We start from the raw sequence: 18797 nt of genomic DNA, 5'->3' as shown, positions 1-18797 counted from the left end.
TTAAAAAGTTTGTCCTTGGGGTAGAATTACCTGACATCCTGGCTGGGATTTGGTAGTGGTATGTGCTTAAAAGAACAACCTTTAGCACGGCTGGCACAGACATAAATGCCAAGCTGAGGATCCACAAGGTTCCACCCCCTTCTTCTGGGCACTCTCTAATTCTTGTGGGCCATAAAAAAATAGCAAGGTGTGACTGCATGCCTAGAATCCCTCTATCTTTTATTCGGTAAATGAATCTTTTTTTGTCTACACATTTGACAAAAGACCACTCATTGTGTGAAGTGGTTTGTTCAGTCCAATTTTGATGAAAACCCTTAAGGACAGAAACATATAGAGTACTTAGAACACCATGAACCACAAAAGTATTTAATGATGACAGTAATTGGGATAATGGAATGTGCTTTGAGTGGATGGTTGGCAGTCTTTAGATATACTTAAAAAGGTGTAAAAGAGATTTATTTGTAGATTGACACAGGAATCTCCAGAGGAACTATAATTCTGTCAAAAAGCTGGAAAACCCCAATGCTTCTGGGTGATAGCAAAAACTATTTCAGATTAGATCATTTGCCTCAAATCTGTTTTCATTTCTGAATCCATTCATTTAATCATTCCTTTATTTGACAAATGCTATATTTTATTATTAATATTTATGGTTCCTATTCAGTTATCCCTTCTTTTGTTCAATATTTATAGAAATTGTATCAGTTGTAATAATATAGTGGCAAATGATCCTTGCCTTTAGGGTGCTTAGGATCTAGTGAAATAGGCATTCATTCATTTATTAAAGTGTTTATCATGTGCCCATATGTTCTGGGGATACACTTAAGAAAGAGCACAGGTCACTCAAGAAATGGAATTAGATTCAAGTGGATGGAAGGGGACTTCCCATGGTGGTCCAGTGGTTAGGACTCCATGCTTCCACTGCAGGGGGTGTGGGTTCAATCCCTGGTGGAGGAGCTAAGGTCCTATTCACTGTTTAGTGCAGCACCCCCCCCCCAAAATATATATATATAATAAAAATAAATATAGTGGGTGGAAGGCAGAGCAAAAGCAAAGGCCTTGAGGCACCTGTGAACATGGCTACAGTCCAGTTAGTGGACTAAACCCGTCCCTAAACCCTTCCAATATACAAATGCTAGAGGTGTCACTAGATTTGTGTACTTCAGTTTAATATATGTGTTACAGAAAAATCATACGTGACCCGATTAATTTTTTCCAGGTTTTTTTTTTTAAAGGAATAGTGGCGTTTTCTCTTCAATGAAAGCAGGGGAGAAAACTTTCAAACAACCCACTTGTAATTCTCCGCTTTTTAACTTCTGTCTCGCGTCTGGGAACTCCTCCTAGGTCCTTGAAGCTAGGCAGTGAAGTAAAAGAAGCGACTACAGCCTCCGGACTACAACTCCCAGGAGATATTGTGACCACATCCTCTGCGCAAGCTCGACCTCTGTGACTGCATAGGGCACCGAGCCGAGGAGGAGGAGGCTTGGTCCTAAGCCGTGGGCCGTGGGCGGGGCTATAGGCGTGGTCATAAGGGGGGCGGTGCTGCCGGCGCGGCCCGGAACACGCTAGTGGAGCGGAAGATGGCGGCGGCAGCGGTGGCTGCAGCCGGGACCCTAGTCGGGCTGAGGCGGAGGAGCCGCCGGTTCTGACCTCGCTCTGGCTCCAGTGCGCGCGGCGGAGCGTGTGCAAGGCCCCGCGCGTCGGGCAAGGGCGGCGGCGGTAACTGCGCGCCGCCTTGAGGAGCGTCCCGGCGGCGGCTCGGCTGCGGCTGAGGAGAGAGCCGGCTCCGGGCCTCCGCGTCCTCCTGTTCCCCGGGCCCCCCGCCTCCTCGGGGGGGCGGCGGCGGCGATGTTCTCGGTCCTCTCGTACGGGCGACTGGTGGCCCGCGCCGTGCTCGGCGGCCTCTCGCAGACTGACCCCAGGGCCGGAGGCGGTGGCGGCGGCGGTGGCGGTGACTACGGGCTAGTGACGGCCGGCTGCGGCTTCGGCAAGGACTTCCGTAAGGGCCTCCTCAAGAAGGGCGCTTGCTATGGGGACGACGCGTGCTTCGTAGCCCGGCACCGCTCAGCAGACGTGCTCGGTGAGTGCTCGGCCGGGTCCCCTCTCCCCAGCCCCGGATCCGCCTCCTGGGGACTCCCCTGCTCGGGGCTTTTCTAGCTCCTCCAGGCGGTAAGAGGAGCCAGTGAGCCAGTAGTAGTTCATTTGTACGGAGCGCTTACTAGGTGCCAGGCGCCGTGCCAAGCGCTTGAAGGTGCGTTTTCCACTTGATCAACCCCATTTTAGAGATGAGGAAACTGAGGTGCTGAGCGGTGGAGCCACATGCTCAAGGTCACACACCCTGAGAATGTGACCAGTTTGTCCGAGTCCGGAACCGCACTGTTAGTCACTTGTCAGTGCCAGCCCCAGACGACCTCGTCCCCTTCCCCGGCGACACCTGCAGGCTCCGAACCTCGCTCATTCCCTCGCTCCCTTCCTCCTCCCTCTGCGTGCCCTGGGGATCCCTGCTTCTTCGAGCTCCTGACGCCTCGGCCCGGCTATGGGTTGCGGGCTCCCGAGCAGACTGGCTGTCGTAAGCCCCACACAGCTCAGCCGCATTCTTTCGTCGCCTCGATCCAAGACCAGATCTCTATCCTTGTCGGAGTCTCGCAATAGAGGCCGCTGGCCTGGTAAAAAATCACTCGCAGTGCATTCTTCCAACTGATCTTGGCCACTTGAGGTCACTTAGGGTGGAAGAGAGTCTCCTTGACCCAAAATAGAATGGTCAAACCCTCTTCTCCACTGCGGCCAAGAAAGCCTTGAGAATTGGTTAAAGCCATTTCAGGCCACAGGTGCTTCGGAGGGCCTAGTCCAGTTATATCTTAGGGTTTGGGAGTCTAGAGTTAGAACTTGCAGAAATGGCTAAATAGAATTCAGAAGCGATCAGAAACTTTATCATCATGCATGTCTTTGGAGGCAGTGTGTATGCCATAGACTCCTATGCCATTTAGATCTCTCTTAATAAATAGAGCACTTCCTGTGAAATTGAAGGACACGTTGTCATTGAACTCAAGTTCAAATGTCGCTTTGTTTTCACTTCTCAGGTGAGATTGAGCATTTTGACTACTTTAAATTGCATATACTGAGCCAAAGCTTGACATTGGAACACAAGGTCCTGTAATTTTATGATGATAATTACTTTTTAACTTGGTCTCAGAATAAGTCTATTATCTTTGCTTTTACTCATGTACTGTGTATGAAGATAGCACTAGAAAAGTTGTTTTCAGTTTAATTTATGAAAGATTCCATTAGGTAGGTTGAAAAAATCATTTAGTGTTTAGGCAAAGACTCCTTAGAAGGGAACTTGCAAGTTAAAAAAAAATTATTATTAGATTATAGTCGATGTACAATGTTCTGTTAGTTTCTGCTGTACAAAAGTGAATCAGATGCACATATACATATATCCACTGGTTTTTAGATTCTTTTCCCATATAGGTCATTACAGAGTACTGAGTAGAGTTCCCTGGGGGAACTTGAAAATTGAAGTCATACAAATCCACTCTAAAGTCACCCTGACTAAAGGTTTATTTCTTTATTTAATTTATTTTTGACTGTACTGGGTTTTCCTTGCTTCACGCAGGCTTTCTCTAGTTGCCGCAGGCAGGGGCTTCTCTTGTTGAGCATGTACTCTGGGCATACTGGCTTCAGTAGTTGAGGCACATGGGCTTGGTAGTTGTGATGCAGAGGCTTAGTTGCTCTGTGGCATGTGGGATCTTCCTGAACGAAGGACTGAGCCCATGTTTTCTGCATTGGCAGGCAGATTCTTAACCACTGGACCACCGTGTGTTTTCATTACAATCGAGGCACTTCACAGTTAAAAGCTTGTGACCTGTTCTGCTTTTTCAAGTTGCAGCTGCTGCTGCTAAGTCACTTCAGTCGTGTCCGACTCTGTGTGACCCCATAGACGGCAGCCCACCAGGCTCCCCCGTCCCTGGGATTCTCCAGGTAAAAACACTGGAGTGGGTTGCCATTTCCTTCCCCAATGCATGAAAGTGAAAAGTGAAAGGGAAGTCTCTCAGTAGTGTCTGACTCTTGGCGACCCCATGGACTGCAGCCTACCGGGCTCCTCCGCCCATGGGATTTTCCAGGCAAGAGTACTGGAGTGGGGTGTTCAAGTTGCTGGTGTAGTGCAATAGGATAGAGGATATTGAGCCACTAAGGTTCCCCCTTAAAAATCTGCATGTGCTGGCTTATGTGAAAGATCTGTGATTTGATTAATGATTCGGGGGATAGTTTAATGTGTCAGATGCCTATGCTGAAATTTGACTTGAAGTTTTTTGAAGGCTACCATCTTAATGGAGTGGGGTATTCATAAGGATATGTGAAACTTTGGTCAAACCCATTTTGAAAAATGTATAAACATACCATCCTGGCAGAAACCCAGCCTGGTTTGGTCCTCAGCTTTACCACTCTGTGATCTGTGGTTTTGGGCAAGAGCCACTCAGCTCATACCTGATCCTCAGAAACTTCTATCATATATTTTCTTTTTGTTTTGAAAAGATAGCACTCTTTGTTATTTTTCATCTCAAATAGTGGACATTACTTCCCATTCTATTCACATGGTCACCTTCAGTAGATACGTTGTTTTATATCTGGCGCTGAAACCAGTGGTTCTTAACTTTGCTTGGTTCACTGCAAAGGCTTTCTCCCTCCAGAAATGTGCATAGAGACAGAATTTTGCATAGGCCTTTGGGGACTTCAGAGACCCCATGAAGTACATAGAATCCACCTATGGGCCACCTAGAGGTCCATCTAGAGGTCCTTGGGTGGTGCCAGATTAAGAACTACAGCTCTGTAGCCCCTCTTGAAAGGAATGTTCCTAGACTTAACCAGACAAATGATGGCTTATGTGAACTAGGGATGGTCTTTGGCCGTATTTGACAAAGAGCTGTTTTGAGAGAGAATTGTATGCAAATCAGGGAATACAGGTTCTCTAGGACTGTCCTGTGTTGGACGAGTTCTTCCAGAAAGCCATCTTGAGAGCCACCTGATACAGCTTCTGAGTTGGCCTCATTTGATCTTTGGTTTCCACAAACCAATTCATATGATGGTGACTTCTCTATTTTAGTGACACCATCCCATTATAGGCAGATCTGGTTAGCTCTTGCTGTGGAAGACGTAATGAGTCTCAGTGAGTTTTTAATACTGCTTTTTACTCTGGAAGTTGGAGTTGTAAGCTGAATTGCATCAAAGACTATGTTGAGGGCGTTCCCTGGTGGCCTAGTGGTTAGGACTCAGTGCTTTCACTGCTGAGGCCCAGGTTTGATGGCGGCTGAGTCAGTAAGGAATCTGCCTGCAGTGTGGGAGACATGGGTTTGATCCCTGGGTTGGGAAGATCCCCTGGAGAAGAAAATGGCAACCCACTTCAGTATTCTTGCCTGGAGAATTCCATGGACAGAGGAGCCTGGAGGGCTACAGTCCATGGGGTCCCAAAGAGTCAGACATGACTGAGCGACTAACACACACACCACAAGGGAACTGAGATCCCACAAGCTACATGGAGCAGCCAAAAAAAGAGGCTGTGTTGAATAATGTTACGTTGAACCCCAGTGCTTTGAACCTTCTAGTTCTATAGATAATTAGTTTTCTTTGGGTTGACACTATTTATTGCTAAGTTATCTGTGCAACTCACTGTGGTCATCTAGGACTGTTTGGAATGAAAGCTGTTTATTTCTTTTTGTATTAGAAAGACAAAGCAGTTTTATTTCTGTAATTTAGAATTGATCTGTCCTGTTGGTCATGCAGTGACTAAAAGTACTTGCTGCTTTACAACATTTTTGTAGAGTCCCACTGGATTTCTTTTAGGAAAAACCAACTATGGTGGGTGTGGTGAGACATAGGAACCACTCCTATCCCCTGGAAAGTTGGCAGAGGTGCTTTCTCTTGATTAGGTCCAACAGGAGTAAACCAGTACCGGCAGGAGCTGTGTGCACTTTTCTTTTTCCTTCTTCCCTGTGACTAATAGTGGGTTCTCTTGTTACTCTATGCGGTGTGGTTGCCTAAGTACATAAAAATATGGGAGCTGCCTAGTGTGTAATTGCTGGGCCTCTCACAGCCCTAAGCTACTTAACAATAGAATCAAAGACTGTTGAGGGTTGTGAGATTTAGAAACCTTGGAATCCAATTCTTTCATTTTACTGAAGAGAAGACAGAAGTCTGCAGAGGGTCAAATGACTTTACCAAGGTTACTCCATTAGGAGTAACCCCACAAGGTTACTTTGCCAAGGTTAATGGCAGAATTAGGACTAGCACCAAGATTCCCTGTTCCAGTCCTCTTTCTGTTACACCACTGGTTAAGTGTTCTTGACAAGATAGGTGAGTTCAGAACTGGTCTGTCTTCTGGTACCGTTAAATCATTCTGGTAATGCTTTTCTCACTTAAGGGTGTGTATGTACTCCTTTATTCATTGTGTGACTCATAATTAAAATGTAGCAAAAACTCCTCTGTATACTAAACCACAGTTTATTGAAAAAAAGATAGCATGGTGTAGGCCATCTAAGTTCTGGCTTTGAGTTGTATTGAGTTGTAAAGTTCAGTTAAGTTCAGTTGCTCAGTTGTGTCTGACTCTTTGCGACCCCATGAATCGCAGCACACCAGGCCTCCCCGTCCATCACCAATTCCCGGAGTTCACTCAGACTCACGTCCATCAAGTCAGTGATGTCATCCAGCCATCTCATTCTCTGTCATCCCCTTCTCCTGCCCCCAATCCCTCCCAGTATCAGAGTCTTTTCCAATGAGTCAACTCTTCGCATGAGGTGGCCAAAGTACTGGAGTTGCAGCTTTAGCATCATTCCTTCCAAAGAAATCCCAGGGCTGATCTCCTTCAGAAAAGTAATTCTTGTAAAACTGGACGATGTTTATTTAAGCTTGATTAACTTGAAACTTTAAGAGACTTAAATTTAAGAAAGTAGGGAAAATCACTAGACCATTCAGGTATGACCTAAATCAAATCCCTTATGATTATACAGTGGAAGTGAGAAATAGATTTAAGGGACTAGATCTGATAGACAGAGTACCTGATGAACTGTGGATGGAGGTTCGTGACATTGTACAGGAGACAGGGATCAGGACCATCCCCATGGAAAAGAAATGCAAAAAACGAAAACGGCTGTCTGAGGAGGCCTTACAAATAGCTGTGAAAAGAAGAGAAGCAAAAAACAAAGGAGAAAAGGAAAGATATAAACATTTGAATGCAGAGTTCCAAAGAATAGCAAGGAGAGATAAGAAAGCCTTCCTCAGCAATCAGTGCAAAGAAATAGAGGAAAACAACAGAATGGGAAAGACTAGAGATCTCTTCAAGAAAATTAGAAATACCAAGGGAACATTTCATGCAAAGATGGGCTAGATAAAGGACAGAAATGGTATGGACCTAGCAGAAGCAGAAGATATTAAGAAGAGGTGGCAAGACTACACAGAAGAACTGTACAAAAAAGGTCTTCACGACTCAGATATTATCACGATGGTTTGATCACTCACCTAGAGCCAGACATCCTGGAATGTGAAGTCAAGTGGGCCTTAGAAAGCAGCACTACAAACAAAGCTAGGGGAGGGGATGGAATTCCAGTTGAGCTATTTCAAATCCTGAAAGATGATGCTGTGAAAGTGCTGCACTCAATATGCCAGCAAATTTGGAAAACTCAGCAGCGGCCACAGGACTGGAAAAGGTCAGTTGTCATTCCAATCCCAAAGAAAGGCAATGCCAAAGAATGCTCAAACTACCGCACAATTGCACTCATCTCACACGCTAGTAAAGTAATGCTCAAAATTCTCCAAGCCAGGCTTCAGCAATATGTGAACCGTGAACTTCCAGATGTTCAAGCTGGTTTTAGGAAAGGCAGAGGAACCAGAGATCAAATTGCCAACATCCACTGGATCATAGAAAAAGCAAGAGAGTTCCAGAAAAACATCTATTTCTGCTTTATTGACTATGCCAAAGCCTTGACTGTGTGGATCACAACAAACTGTGGAATATTCTGAAAGAGATGGGAATACCAGACCACCTGACCTGCCTCTTGAGAAACCTATATGCAGGTCAGGAAGCAACAGTTAGAACTGGACATGGAACAACAGATTGGTTCCAAATAGGAAAAGGAGTTCGTCAAGGCTGTATATTGTCACCCTACTTATTTAACTTCTATGCAGAGTACATGATGAGAAACGCTGGGCTGGAGGAAGCACAAGCTGGAATCAAGATTGCCGGGAGAAATATCAATAACCTCAGATATGCAGATGACACCACCCTTATGGCAGAAAGTGAAGAGGAACTCAGAAGCCTCTTGATGAAAGTGAAAGTGGAGAGTGAAAAAGTTGGCTTAAAGCTCAACATTCAGAAAAGGCTAAGATCATGGCATCTGGTCACATCACTTCATGGGAAATAGATGGGGAAACAGTGGAAACGGTGGCTGACTTTATTTTTGGGGGGCTCCAAAATCACTGCAGATAGTGATTGCAGCCATGAAATTAAAAGACGCTTGCTCCTTGGAAGGAAAGTTATGACCAACCTAGATAGCATATTAAAAAGCTATTTTTAATATTAAAATATATTGTTAAAAGATATTTTAAATCTTTTATTCAATATTAAAAAGATGTTACTTTGCCAACAAAGGTCCGTCTAGTCAAGGCTATGGTTTTTCCAGTGGTCACGTATGGATATGAGAGTTGGACTGTAAAGAAAGCTGAGCGCCGAAGAATTGATGCTTTTGAACTGTAGTGCTGGAGAAGACTCTTGAGAGTCCCTTGGACTGCAAGGAGATCCAACCAGTCCATTCTGAAGGAGACCCAGTCCTGGGTGTTCATTGGAAGGACTGATGCTGAGGCTGAAACTCCAGTACTTTGGCCACCTCATGTGAAGAGTTGACTCATTGGGAAAGACCCTGAAGCTGGGAGAGATTGGGAGCAGGAGAAGGGGATGACAGAGGATGAGATGGCTGGATGGCATTACCGACTCGATGCACATGAGTTTGGGTGAACTCTGGGAGTTGGTGATGGACAGGGAGGCCTGGCGTGCTGCGATTCATGGGGTTGCAAAGAGTCAGACACGACTGAGTGACTGACTGAACTGAACTTGAAACCTTAAACAGAAATAAAATCTAGCCTCTAGATAAAATTTTGATTGTGACCAGGAATTTGAAATGTTTCTGTGAGTTGTGCCAGTCTTAAAAGTAGTTTGTCTTGGGACTTCCTGGCAGTCCAGTGGTTAGGCCTCCACTCTTCCATTGCACAGGGCACAAAATCTGATACCTGGTCAGGGAACTAGGATCCTGTGAATCACTCAGGATGACCAAAAAAAAAATTATTTTTTTAAAATAAAAAGTAGTTGTCTTAAAGAATGAGGATTACTTGAACAATATAAAGATAAAAGTTTTATTTAGGTAGAATGATGTTTTCCAACAGTCATAGTAATTTTGATATACTTGATCAAAAAGTTCTATATCTGAAAGTGAGTTGCCTTTTTAACAAAGTACTAGTCACCTTGGAGGAGTGCTAATTTCAGCCTTTCAAGAAGCCCTCTTTTGAATTTCCCTTATCTAGATTTCAAGCTGTGTCAGGAAACCAGTCTCATCATTTATATAGTCATAATTTTCTGACAGTCAGAATTCAACCTGACCTAACTGTCAACATTCAGCCAACATGACCCTGACTGAATTTTTTTTTTAATATACAGTTCACCTGCCATGACATGCACTGTTTAAAGTGAAAAGTTCAGTAACACAACATTCATAAGGTTGTGCAACCACTGCCACTAACTAGTTCCAGAACGTATTCATCACTCTACAAGAAAACCCCTAACGATTAGTCACTTCCCAGCTCCCCTCCCTCGGCCCCTGGCAACAGAAAGTAGATTCTGACACTCTTACAGAAGGGTCTATTTTGGGCATTTCAGGTGAATGAAATCATGTAGTACGTGGTCTTTGGTGTCTTACGTTTTTCACTCAGCATAAAATTTTTAAAATTTACCCATATTGGGATTTCCTGGCAGTCCAGTGGTTAGGACTTTGCCTTCCAATGCAGAAGATGCCAGTTCAGGCCCTGGTCAGGGAGCCAAGATCCCACATGCTTCATGGCCAAAAAAACCCCAAAATATAAAACAGAAGCAGTACTAGAAGATTTACTTACACTGTAGTGTATATTCCTTTTTATGGCCGAATATTCTGATATGGGTATGCCACATTTAAAAAAATCTGTTAATGGACCCTGTGTTGTTTCCACTTTTGGGCTGTTGTGAATACAGCTGCTATGACACATTTATGTATAAGTTTTTTTGTAAACATATTTTCTGTTCTCTTGGGTATATACCAAGAAATGAAATTGCTAGTCATATTACAACTCTGTAACTGTGAGCAATATAGTTGTCTTTATATATCTATTTTATATAGTTCTAATATAATTATTACTAGAGGAGGAATATTTTTTAAATGTCAGCAATCAGATATATATGTTCTGAGATCAATCAGTACTTTAAATATGCTAGATTTCATAATAATCTATTTGCTTTCGAGAGAAAATTGTGGAATGTTAAGGAAGTATGAGAATTGTTGGCTCAGTAAAAGAGCCTTCCAGGACTCGTAAAAACAGCAGGGTTTAAGAAGCTGCAGACGAAAAAATAGCCACTGATTAGTTGGTCTTCGACTCTTCATGGTATTCTCTCATTCTGTAATAGATTACAGGGTTAACAGATAGAGGAATTTTGCTGTTTGTTTCTTAAATCCTGTTCACTGATATTTTTCTCATTTTGCTACATAGGTATATTGTACTTTTCATAAGGTATAAGGTGTATTTTTAAAGTCATTTTCTCATTTGTTACACTGTCTGAGAGAGCTACTTTTCTTTTAGTCAGTCTCTAATCTAGGAATTCTCAAGCTTAGGTTTTAAATTTTCCTAACTTACCAGCTTCTCTCTCAATTTGTTAATAATCTCCTTAAAGGAATCTGGATGAATTTTTTTTTTTTTTAATAGAGCAAGTAGTTGCATTTTAAATGCATGACTTAATACTTTTTAGAAAATATACTTTTGTTAAAAGGTTTTAAATTGTAGCAGAAGGTAAGAGGTAGATATTAGCTGGCTGTGCTGTGGGTGTTTTGGGGGGAGAGGAGTTGAGGGAACCTGGATTAGAGGAGGCTGTTCCTGAACTTTAGCCCTGCTTTCTGAAACTGGCCAATACATGACCTGAATGGTTGCAACAGTGTCCAAACGGAGTTTGTACTCCTGTGACTCAAGAACCACTACACCAGGTCAGAGTATTTGACCTACAACCATGTCCTTTGAATAAACGCTTATGTCAAGTTCAAACTAAATGTCAAATTCATTTTATAAAGGTCTCTGTGCCTTTTAGAGAGGCCTTAACTGGGACTTTAAGTCAGAATTTTCAGGAAAATGCTTTGGAAAAGTAAGTTGCCAGTTTGTTCTGTCTAAAGAAGTTTTACTTTTCTGTCAGTTGAAGAATGGTGTGCTTTCTAAGTTTGCCTTTCAAAGCTAGTGTTAACTTTTGGTCTCATTTTAAGAACTGGTTACCCATATCCTAATTTTTGTCATTTGTATTAAATTCAGTTATCTGTCTTGTTTGAGAGTTGTCAAATATTTTTAAAATCTGTTTTCTATCTCTCTGAGATCTAAAAGCATTTGTTTCCTGTTATTAAACCGTTCACACAGTTCATCATAAATCAACGCATTTTTTGCAGAAACTGACACACTGCAGAAGGCATTGGGCTGATAACACACACTTACGCATTTAAACTTGAGTTGACAAGTGGCACCGATCTTCCAGTTTAAAATTTTAAAGATGCTAAACACTTTTGAATGGGATCCCAAACTGGATTTTAGGGGAATGCTGTGGTGGTGGGGGTGGGGCAGTGAAGGAGCAGAAACTTTTCTTTAAAGAGTGAAGATACTTCATTCTGTTTTCTCCTAATTGTTCAATATCTGACACAAAGTATGATTCAACTTACCAGTGCTTTATTCAGTGCTTTAGATTTTACAGTGTATTTTTTTTTTTTTTTGCAGAAATCAGCTGCCAGATTTATTAATCTATCTGAAAATAAAAATACAGCCAAACAAAAAGTAGAATAAGAACAGAACTTAAAAAAAAAAAACCCTTTAGATACATTTCCCAAAAGAGTTTATAATGCAATGTTTTGAACCCTTCTGTGTTGGAAATATACTTAATGTTGGCCAATTACTTATTTTATTCAGTGAGTTACTACCATAAACAGCAAAATATATAATTTGTCCTTAAATACTATATAATCAATACCAATTCTTCCTTAATTCTTTAAAATAGCTCATAGTCCGATTCTTTTTCACTATCAAACTAGAATTTTTAACAGAATAAAAGAAAATGAGAGAAAAAAGAAAAAGTATTCTCAATATAATTTTCACTTGGATCATATTTTAAAGACCTACTTCAACTTCTCCAAATGTGTCACTTCTCTTTCCAATAAAATTTTTTATGTTTTATCTTATTTAATCTTTTAAACTATGAGATAGTTGCTCTTATCTCTGCTTAATCTGTGTCTGTTTACTCATCTATAAAGTTGACTCATCCGTAAGGTTACTACAGCTAGTATCAGAGCTGGGACTTGAACCTAAGTTTTCTCTTTTGAATCTAGTGCTTTTAAATAAATGATTTTGTTTTGTGCTTATAAAAAGCAACACATGTTCTCAAAAACACAGTATGAAGTACTTGTAACTTATAACTCAGTTACAGTCAGTGTGGTTTCCTCTAACTTTTGTGTATATACACTTGTATGTATACAAATTAACAAATAAAATCAGGTTACTATATATTCTGCTCTGTAATGTTATTAATAAGTAATGTAACATGAACATATTTCCATACTAATAATCGTAGGTATATTTTACTGCATATATAGCCCATGAAGTCTTCTATTTTTAGTTATTTAGATTATTTCCAATTTTCTGTTACAAGTAACACTAGAGTAAATATCTCTACATTTGAATATTTCCTTAGGATAAATGCCTTGAAGAGGAGTTCCTGAGTCTAAGGCTGTGAACTTTTGAAAGGCTTCTGATTTAAATAGTAGTGTAGGTCCCTCCAAAAAAGTTATACAAATTCATACCTTTCCAGTGGTTATGAAATTACTCTTATTAGTAAGCTTATTGTTGGAACCTCCCTGGTGGTGCAGTGGATGGGAATTTGTCTGCCAGTACAAGGAACACAGGTTCGATCCCTGGTCTAGGAAGATACCATGTGCTGTGGAGCACTAAGCCCCTGCGCCACAGCCACTGAGCTTGAGCTCTAGAGCCCTCAAACTACAATTACCAAGCCCTTGGGTCAAAACTGCTGAAGCCCGAGTGCCTAGAGCCCGTGCTCTGCAACACGAGAAGCCTGTGCACTGCAACTAGAGTAGCCCCCGCTCACAGCGACTAGAGAAAACCCGTGCAAAGCAAAGAAGACCCAGAGCAACAAAAATAAATAAGTAAAAATTAAAATGTATATAAGCTTATTGTTGACCTTGAGCCTGTCACATTTAAAAATTTATGAATTTGCTAGGTTCTTAAACAGTTATTTTTGAGGTGAATAAGTTTGTAGCTGGTGAATAGTTCTAGAATTGATTGAATTGTTGGTATGAATCCCACGGACTACAAAATGACTGCAAAAACTTTGCCAGAGACTACAAAAGTGACTTACTACAAAGAGTGCTTTCTGTTTAGCGACTGAGTACTATTTTGACTCAAGCCAGTTCCAACACATTTTTGCACTGATTTTTCTTTTACTCATTTCTTTTTGCTTGTTCCTTCATGGTGAGGGAACTTCTTTCGTTTTGTACTACTGTGACTGTACATTTTGATCTTTCAAGGATGCTGTCTCCAGTAGGTTTCTGACTTATCACAGTAGTCTGTGCTGTCATTTGAGGTAGATGCAAAAGGTTAGCTATGCTGAATGAAGCAAACAAGGAGTGCTTCTGTTTTGACATCAGTGTTTGGGTAGCAGTTTTGGATTAGAAAATAGATTTAAACTATTTACACAAGAAAACGGTTCATGGCCTCTAGGTTGAATGCTAATTGGCAGTATGGTCATCAGTGTTGCTATGAAATGAGAAAGTATAAACAGAGATGTCTTTTGCATGTATTGTTTTTAAAAATCCACTTCTTAATTCTTGAGAAGCCACATTCATTTTAGTTTTCTTGTTCATGTACACTGAATTCACTGAACAATTAATGGTCTTTGGTGTGTTTTATGAATAAATTCTACACATATATATTAAATAATTTACAGATTGTCTGAATTCAGTGAAGCTAGTTAATCTATAGCTATCTTTTATTTTATCAGAATTTCAAATTGAAAAATAGTTGGCCTTCATTTTTGTCAGTGGCTTAAAGGAGAAAAAAACTTCCTCAACATTCTAGTCAGGTGGTTAAAACTGAAGTAAAAGGACATGGGACATTGTTTTTCTAAATCATTATTGGAGTTCTCTGAAAACATACATGAGGTGGTATGCTAATGGGAAAGGATAAATTGAGAAGCCTGCAGTGGAATGTTTGCTTCAAAACTAGTTCATACAGTAAATGTAATATTCTTTCCAGGTGGCGCTAGTGGTAAAGAACCCACCTGCCATTTCAGGAGACATAAGAGCTATGAGTTCTATCCCTGGGTCAGGAAGATACCCTGGAGAAGGACATGGCAGCCCACTCTGGTATTCTTGCCTGGAGAATCCTGTGGACAGAGGAGTCTGGCGGGCTACCATCTATAGGGTTGCAAAGAATTGGACTTGGCTAAAGTGACTTAGTATGTGCCTGTTAACTTTTATTTTATAGAGTTTCTAAAACAGGCTCCCTTGTCTTGCATTGTGACTTCAGTTCAGTTCAGTTGCTCAGTCATGTCTGACTCTTTGCGACCCCATGAACTGCAGCACGCCAGGCCTCCCTGTCCATCACCAACTCCTGGAGTCCACCCAAACCCATGTCCATCGAGTCAGTGATGCCATCCAACCATCTCATCCTCTGTCGTCCCCTTCTCCTCCTGCCCTCAGTCTTTCCCAACATTAGGGTCTTTTCAAATGAGTCAGCTCTTCGCATCATGTGTCCAAAGTATTGAAGTTTCCTCTTCAACGTCAGTCCTTCCAATGAACACCCAGGACTGGTCTCCTTTAGGATGGACTGGTTGGATCTACTTGCAGTCCAAGGGACTCTCAAGAGTCTTCTCCAACACCACAGTTCAGAACCATCAATTCTTTGGTGCTCAGCTTTCTTCACAGTCCAACTCTCACATCCATACATGACCACTGGAAAAACCATAGCCTTGACTAGACGGACCTTTGTTAGCAAAGTAATGTCTCTGCTTTTCAATATGCTATCTAGGTTGGTCATGAGTTTTCTTTCAAGGAGTAAGCATCTTTTAATTTCATGGCTGCAGTCACTATCTGCAGTGATTTTGGAGCCCAGAAAAATAAAGTCAGCCACTGTTTCCCCATCTATTTCCCATGAAGTGATGGGACCGGATGCCATGATCTTCATTTTCTGAATGTTGAGCTTTAAGCCAACTTTTTCACTCTCCACTTTCACTTTCATCAAGAGGCTTTTGAGTTCCTCTTCACTTTCTGCCATAAGGGTGGTGTCATCTGCATATCTGAGGTTATTGATATTTCTCCCGGCAATCTTGATTCCAGCTTGTGCTTCCTCCAGCCCAGCGTTTCTCATCATGTACTCTGCATAGAAGTTAAATAAGTAGGGTGACAATATACAGCCTTGATGTACTCCTTTTCCTATTTGGAACCAGTCTGTTGTTCCATGTCCAGTTCTAACTGTTGCTTCCTGACCTGCATACAGATTTCTCAAGAGGCAGGTCAGGTGGTCTGGTATTCCCATCTCTCTCACAATTTTCCACAGTGTATTGTGATCCGCACATTGTGACTTAGAATCTTAGAAAAAGGAACTCTGCAGAGAATTTGTCCTCCTGCCCTTTATTTCACAGTTGAGAAAACGAAAGTTTAGAGAAGTTATTTGGTCAGTGTCCTACAGCCAATTAGTGGCAAAGAATGCTGGGAGCTGTGTCATCTGCAAGACTCCTTTTCACGTGTCTTTCCATTCAGGCTCAGTTTAAGGTTCTGTGAGAGGAGGGCACGACACCTTGTGCAGCTGTAGGATGAGGTAATGCGCTCATTTCCTCTCTCTTTTTAAAATTTTCCTTGGAATAAAGTTGATTTACAATGTAGTTTTAGGTGTACAGCAAAGTGTATCACTTTTATATATATACACACTCTTTCTTTAGATTCTTTTCTCATACAGGCCATTACAAAGTATTGAGTAGAGTTCCCTGTGCTATACAGTAAGTTCTTATTAAGTTCTTATTAGTTATCTATTTTAGTAGTGTGTATATGTCAATCCCAGTCTCCCAGTTTATCCCTCTCCCCCACCCCCAGTGGATTAATTCTCTCTTTGAAGTGCTCAGGTGAAAGTTGGTATACAAGAATTTCAATATTCTAACTTACCAGTACAGTCAACTGAATTCATTGTTTACTGGTTGTTTGCTGTTAGTCCCTGACAGATGCTGTGGAAAAGACCCAAGAACAAAACAGGTTTCGGCTCTGAAGTTTCATAGCCCCTTGGAGAAGTTCACATATGCACATATGAAAGAATGCATACACGTTAGGAGATGTGGAAGCATGGAGTCGGGGTTCCAGAGATCGGTTTTTCAATAAATTGAGCAAAGTGAGGGGATTGGTAAGGCTCTCCAGATTGAGTGATCAGCAGAGGCACAGAAGACTTCCCAAACACAGCTGTTTTGAGCCTAGAGAGTAGTTTGTGCTGGCAAGGTGGAGATGACTGAGAATTGATGTTAAAAAGCAGATTAAGACCAAGTTGTCAAAGGTCACAGTTGCCATGTTGGGTGTCGTCTTGTTTTTCGGTGTTGGTAGAAAGCTGTAGATGTTTTTGCTTTTGTTGTTTTGGGTTTAGTTTGATTGTTTTTGAAGAAACAACACATTTGGATGGTACAAAATGCAGAAGATATTAAAAATTCAAAAGTATGCATACAGTAAAGTTTCCCTCTCACCCTTCCTTGTCTCCTAGCTGCAGAAGTTCCTCTCCCAGAAGAAACCAGTGATATCAGTTTCTTATATATTCTTCTAGAGAATGTTCTTAGAAAAACAAGTAAATAAGTATATATACATGGAAGGTATTTGACAAGAAATATAATATGGACATAGCAGTCTTGTTTAAAAAAAAGGTATAGAGGATATAATGAGAGCTCAGAAGGCAAAAGCCCAATTAGGAAGCTCCTGAAATGGTCTGAACTAGAATGGGGTTTAACTAGGGACACTGGGAAGTAGCTGGGCTTCAGGCACAATGCAGACATAGAATCAACAGGACTTAATGATAATTGGACAAAGAGGGTGAAGGAGAAAGAGAAATTGGAGTTGATTTTGAGGTGTTACCTTCTAGAAGTTTCTTTAAGGTTTCAAGCCTGGAAGTGTGGCTGGGTTTGGCTGCCTGTAATTGGGTTAGGAAATGCAAGAAAAGAGTTGACTTTGGAAATTGAAAACGGAATTGATTGGTAGAAGAGGCATTTCAGAGGCACAGTCATTTGGCTTGGGCATGCATGTGTCCATCTGGTCTTTATGGAGTCCTTAGTGTGAGGAAGAAGCTGAGTCTTGTTAGAATCTCTTGGGGGTTTGGATTTTTATACTTTGTTACAAGGCCCAGGCTTACCCTGGGCCTACTGGTTCCGTAGGTGGGGCTTGGGTTCCACAGGTCATCTCAGTGTGCAGCAGGAATTCAGAACTGTTGTGCCGGGAACCCCGCTAGCACTCGGGAATGAAAGATGTTACCAGTATAAGAAAGTCTCAGCCCTGAAGGGGGTCACAATAAGGAGAGGAAAGTTACGATAGAGTCGTTGCTGTTACCATGATAGGCTCAGGAGATCGTTAGGTCCACTAACATCTATGTGTTAGTAGTTGTTATAAGATTCCCCATTTAAAATGATAAATTTCGAGGTGTGAACCTTGAAACATTTAGGCAGCAGGTGCTTAAGAGAGATTTGTTAAAACTTAAGAGTCATTTCTGGAAAAAGAAAGCTAGTTTATTTCCTCAAGATGCAGGTGAATCTTGGTGTATTTTTTGGAGACAAATACAGATTTGTTCCTTGGTGCTTGAAAATGTTGCTGTTAAATGTTTAATGGAATATTGAATGGTGGTGGATGTGTGGCTGGGAAAGCTGAATGGACCACTCATCTTTTAGATGTTATTCATGAGTGGGAATTGTCTTTTGATTGAAATCATAGTCCAGTGTTTGTCAAACTTGCAGCCGACACTGACCAAAGAACTCTTTTTTCTTCTGATGGCTGCAGAGTCTATATACAGAGTCTATAACTTGGCCTTTTTAAAGAGAGGCATAACACTCATTTACTGCGTATTGGCCATGAGCTGAGCACTGTAATGAGGCAATCTTTACACCATTATCCCTGTTCCCTCACACCAGGACTTGATGTTCATGAGTTGATTCCCATTTATAGGTGAAGATAATGAGGCTCAAAGTGCTACCCAGGGTGCCCTTAGTACACCTCATCTGGAATTTGAACCCAGATCTGACTCTGAAGCCTGTGCCCTTGCCCAGTGTGTTTATAATGACTTTGAAGCCAGAAATGATCACTTAAAACTTTAAGGGATTCCCTGGTGGCTCAGATGGTAAAGCGTCTGCCTGCAATGCCGGAGACCCAGGTTCGATCCCTGGGTCAGGAAGATCCCCTGGAGAGGGAGATGGCAACCCACTCCAGCTCTTGCCTGGAAAATTCCATGGACAGAGG

The 18797-nt window shown here is 41.7% G+C and overlaps 1 protein-coding gene across 1 annotated transcript in view; it reads left to right on the top strand.

Moving 5' to 3' along the window:
* Positions 1-1848: 1848 nt before the first annotated feature.
* Positions 1849-18797, top strand: part of PPTC7 (protein phosphatase targeting COQ7) — a 41516-nt gene continuing 24567 nt past the window's right edge. Inside the window, exon 1 of the mRNA NM_001192610.1 lies at positions 1849-2080. Within this exon, the coding sequence (NP_001179539.1) occupies positions 1849-2080 (232 nt within the window). The remainder of the gene's footprint in view (positions 2081-18797) is intronic.

Source organism: Bos taurus, chromosome 17 (genome assembly GCF_002263795.3).
Source record: "Bos taurus isolate L1 Dominette 01449 registration number 42190680 breed Hereford chromosome 17, ARS-UCD2.0, whole genome shotgun sequence".
NCBI classification, from domain to species: domain Eukaryota; kingdom Metazoa; phylum Chordata; class Mammalia; order Artiodactyla; family Bovidae; genus Bos; species Bos taurus.
This window is presented reverse-complemented; position numbering and strand designations above follow the sequence as displayed.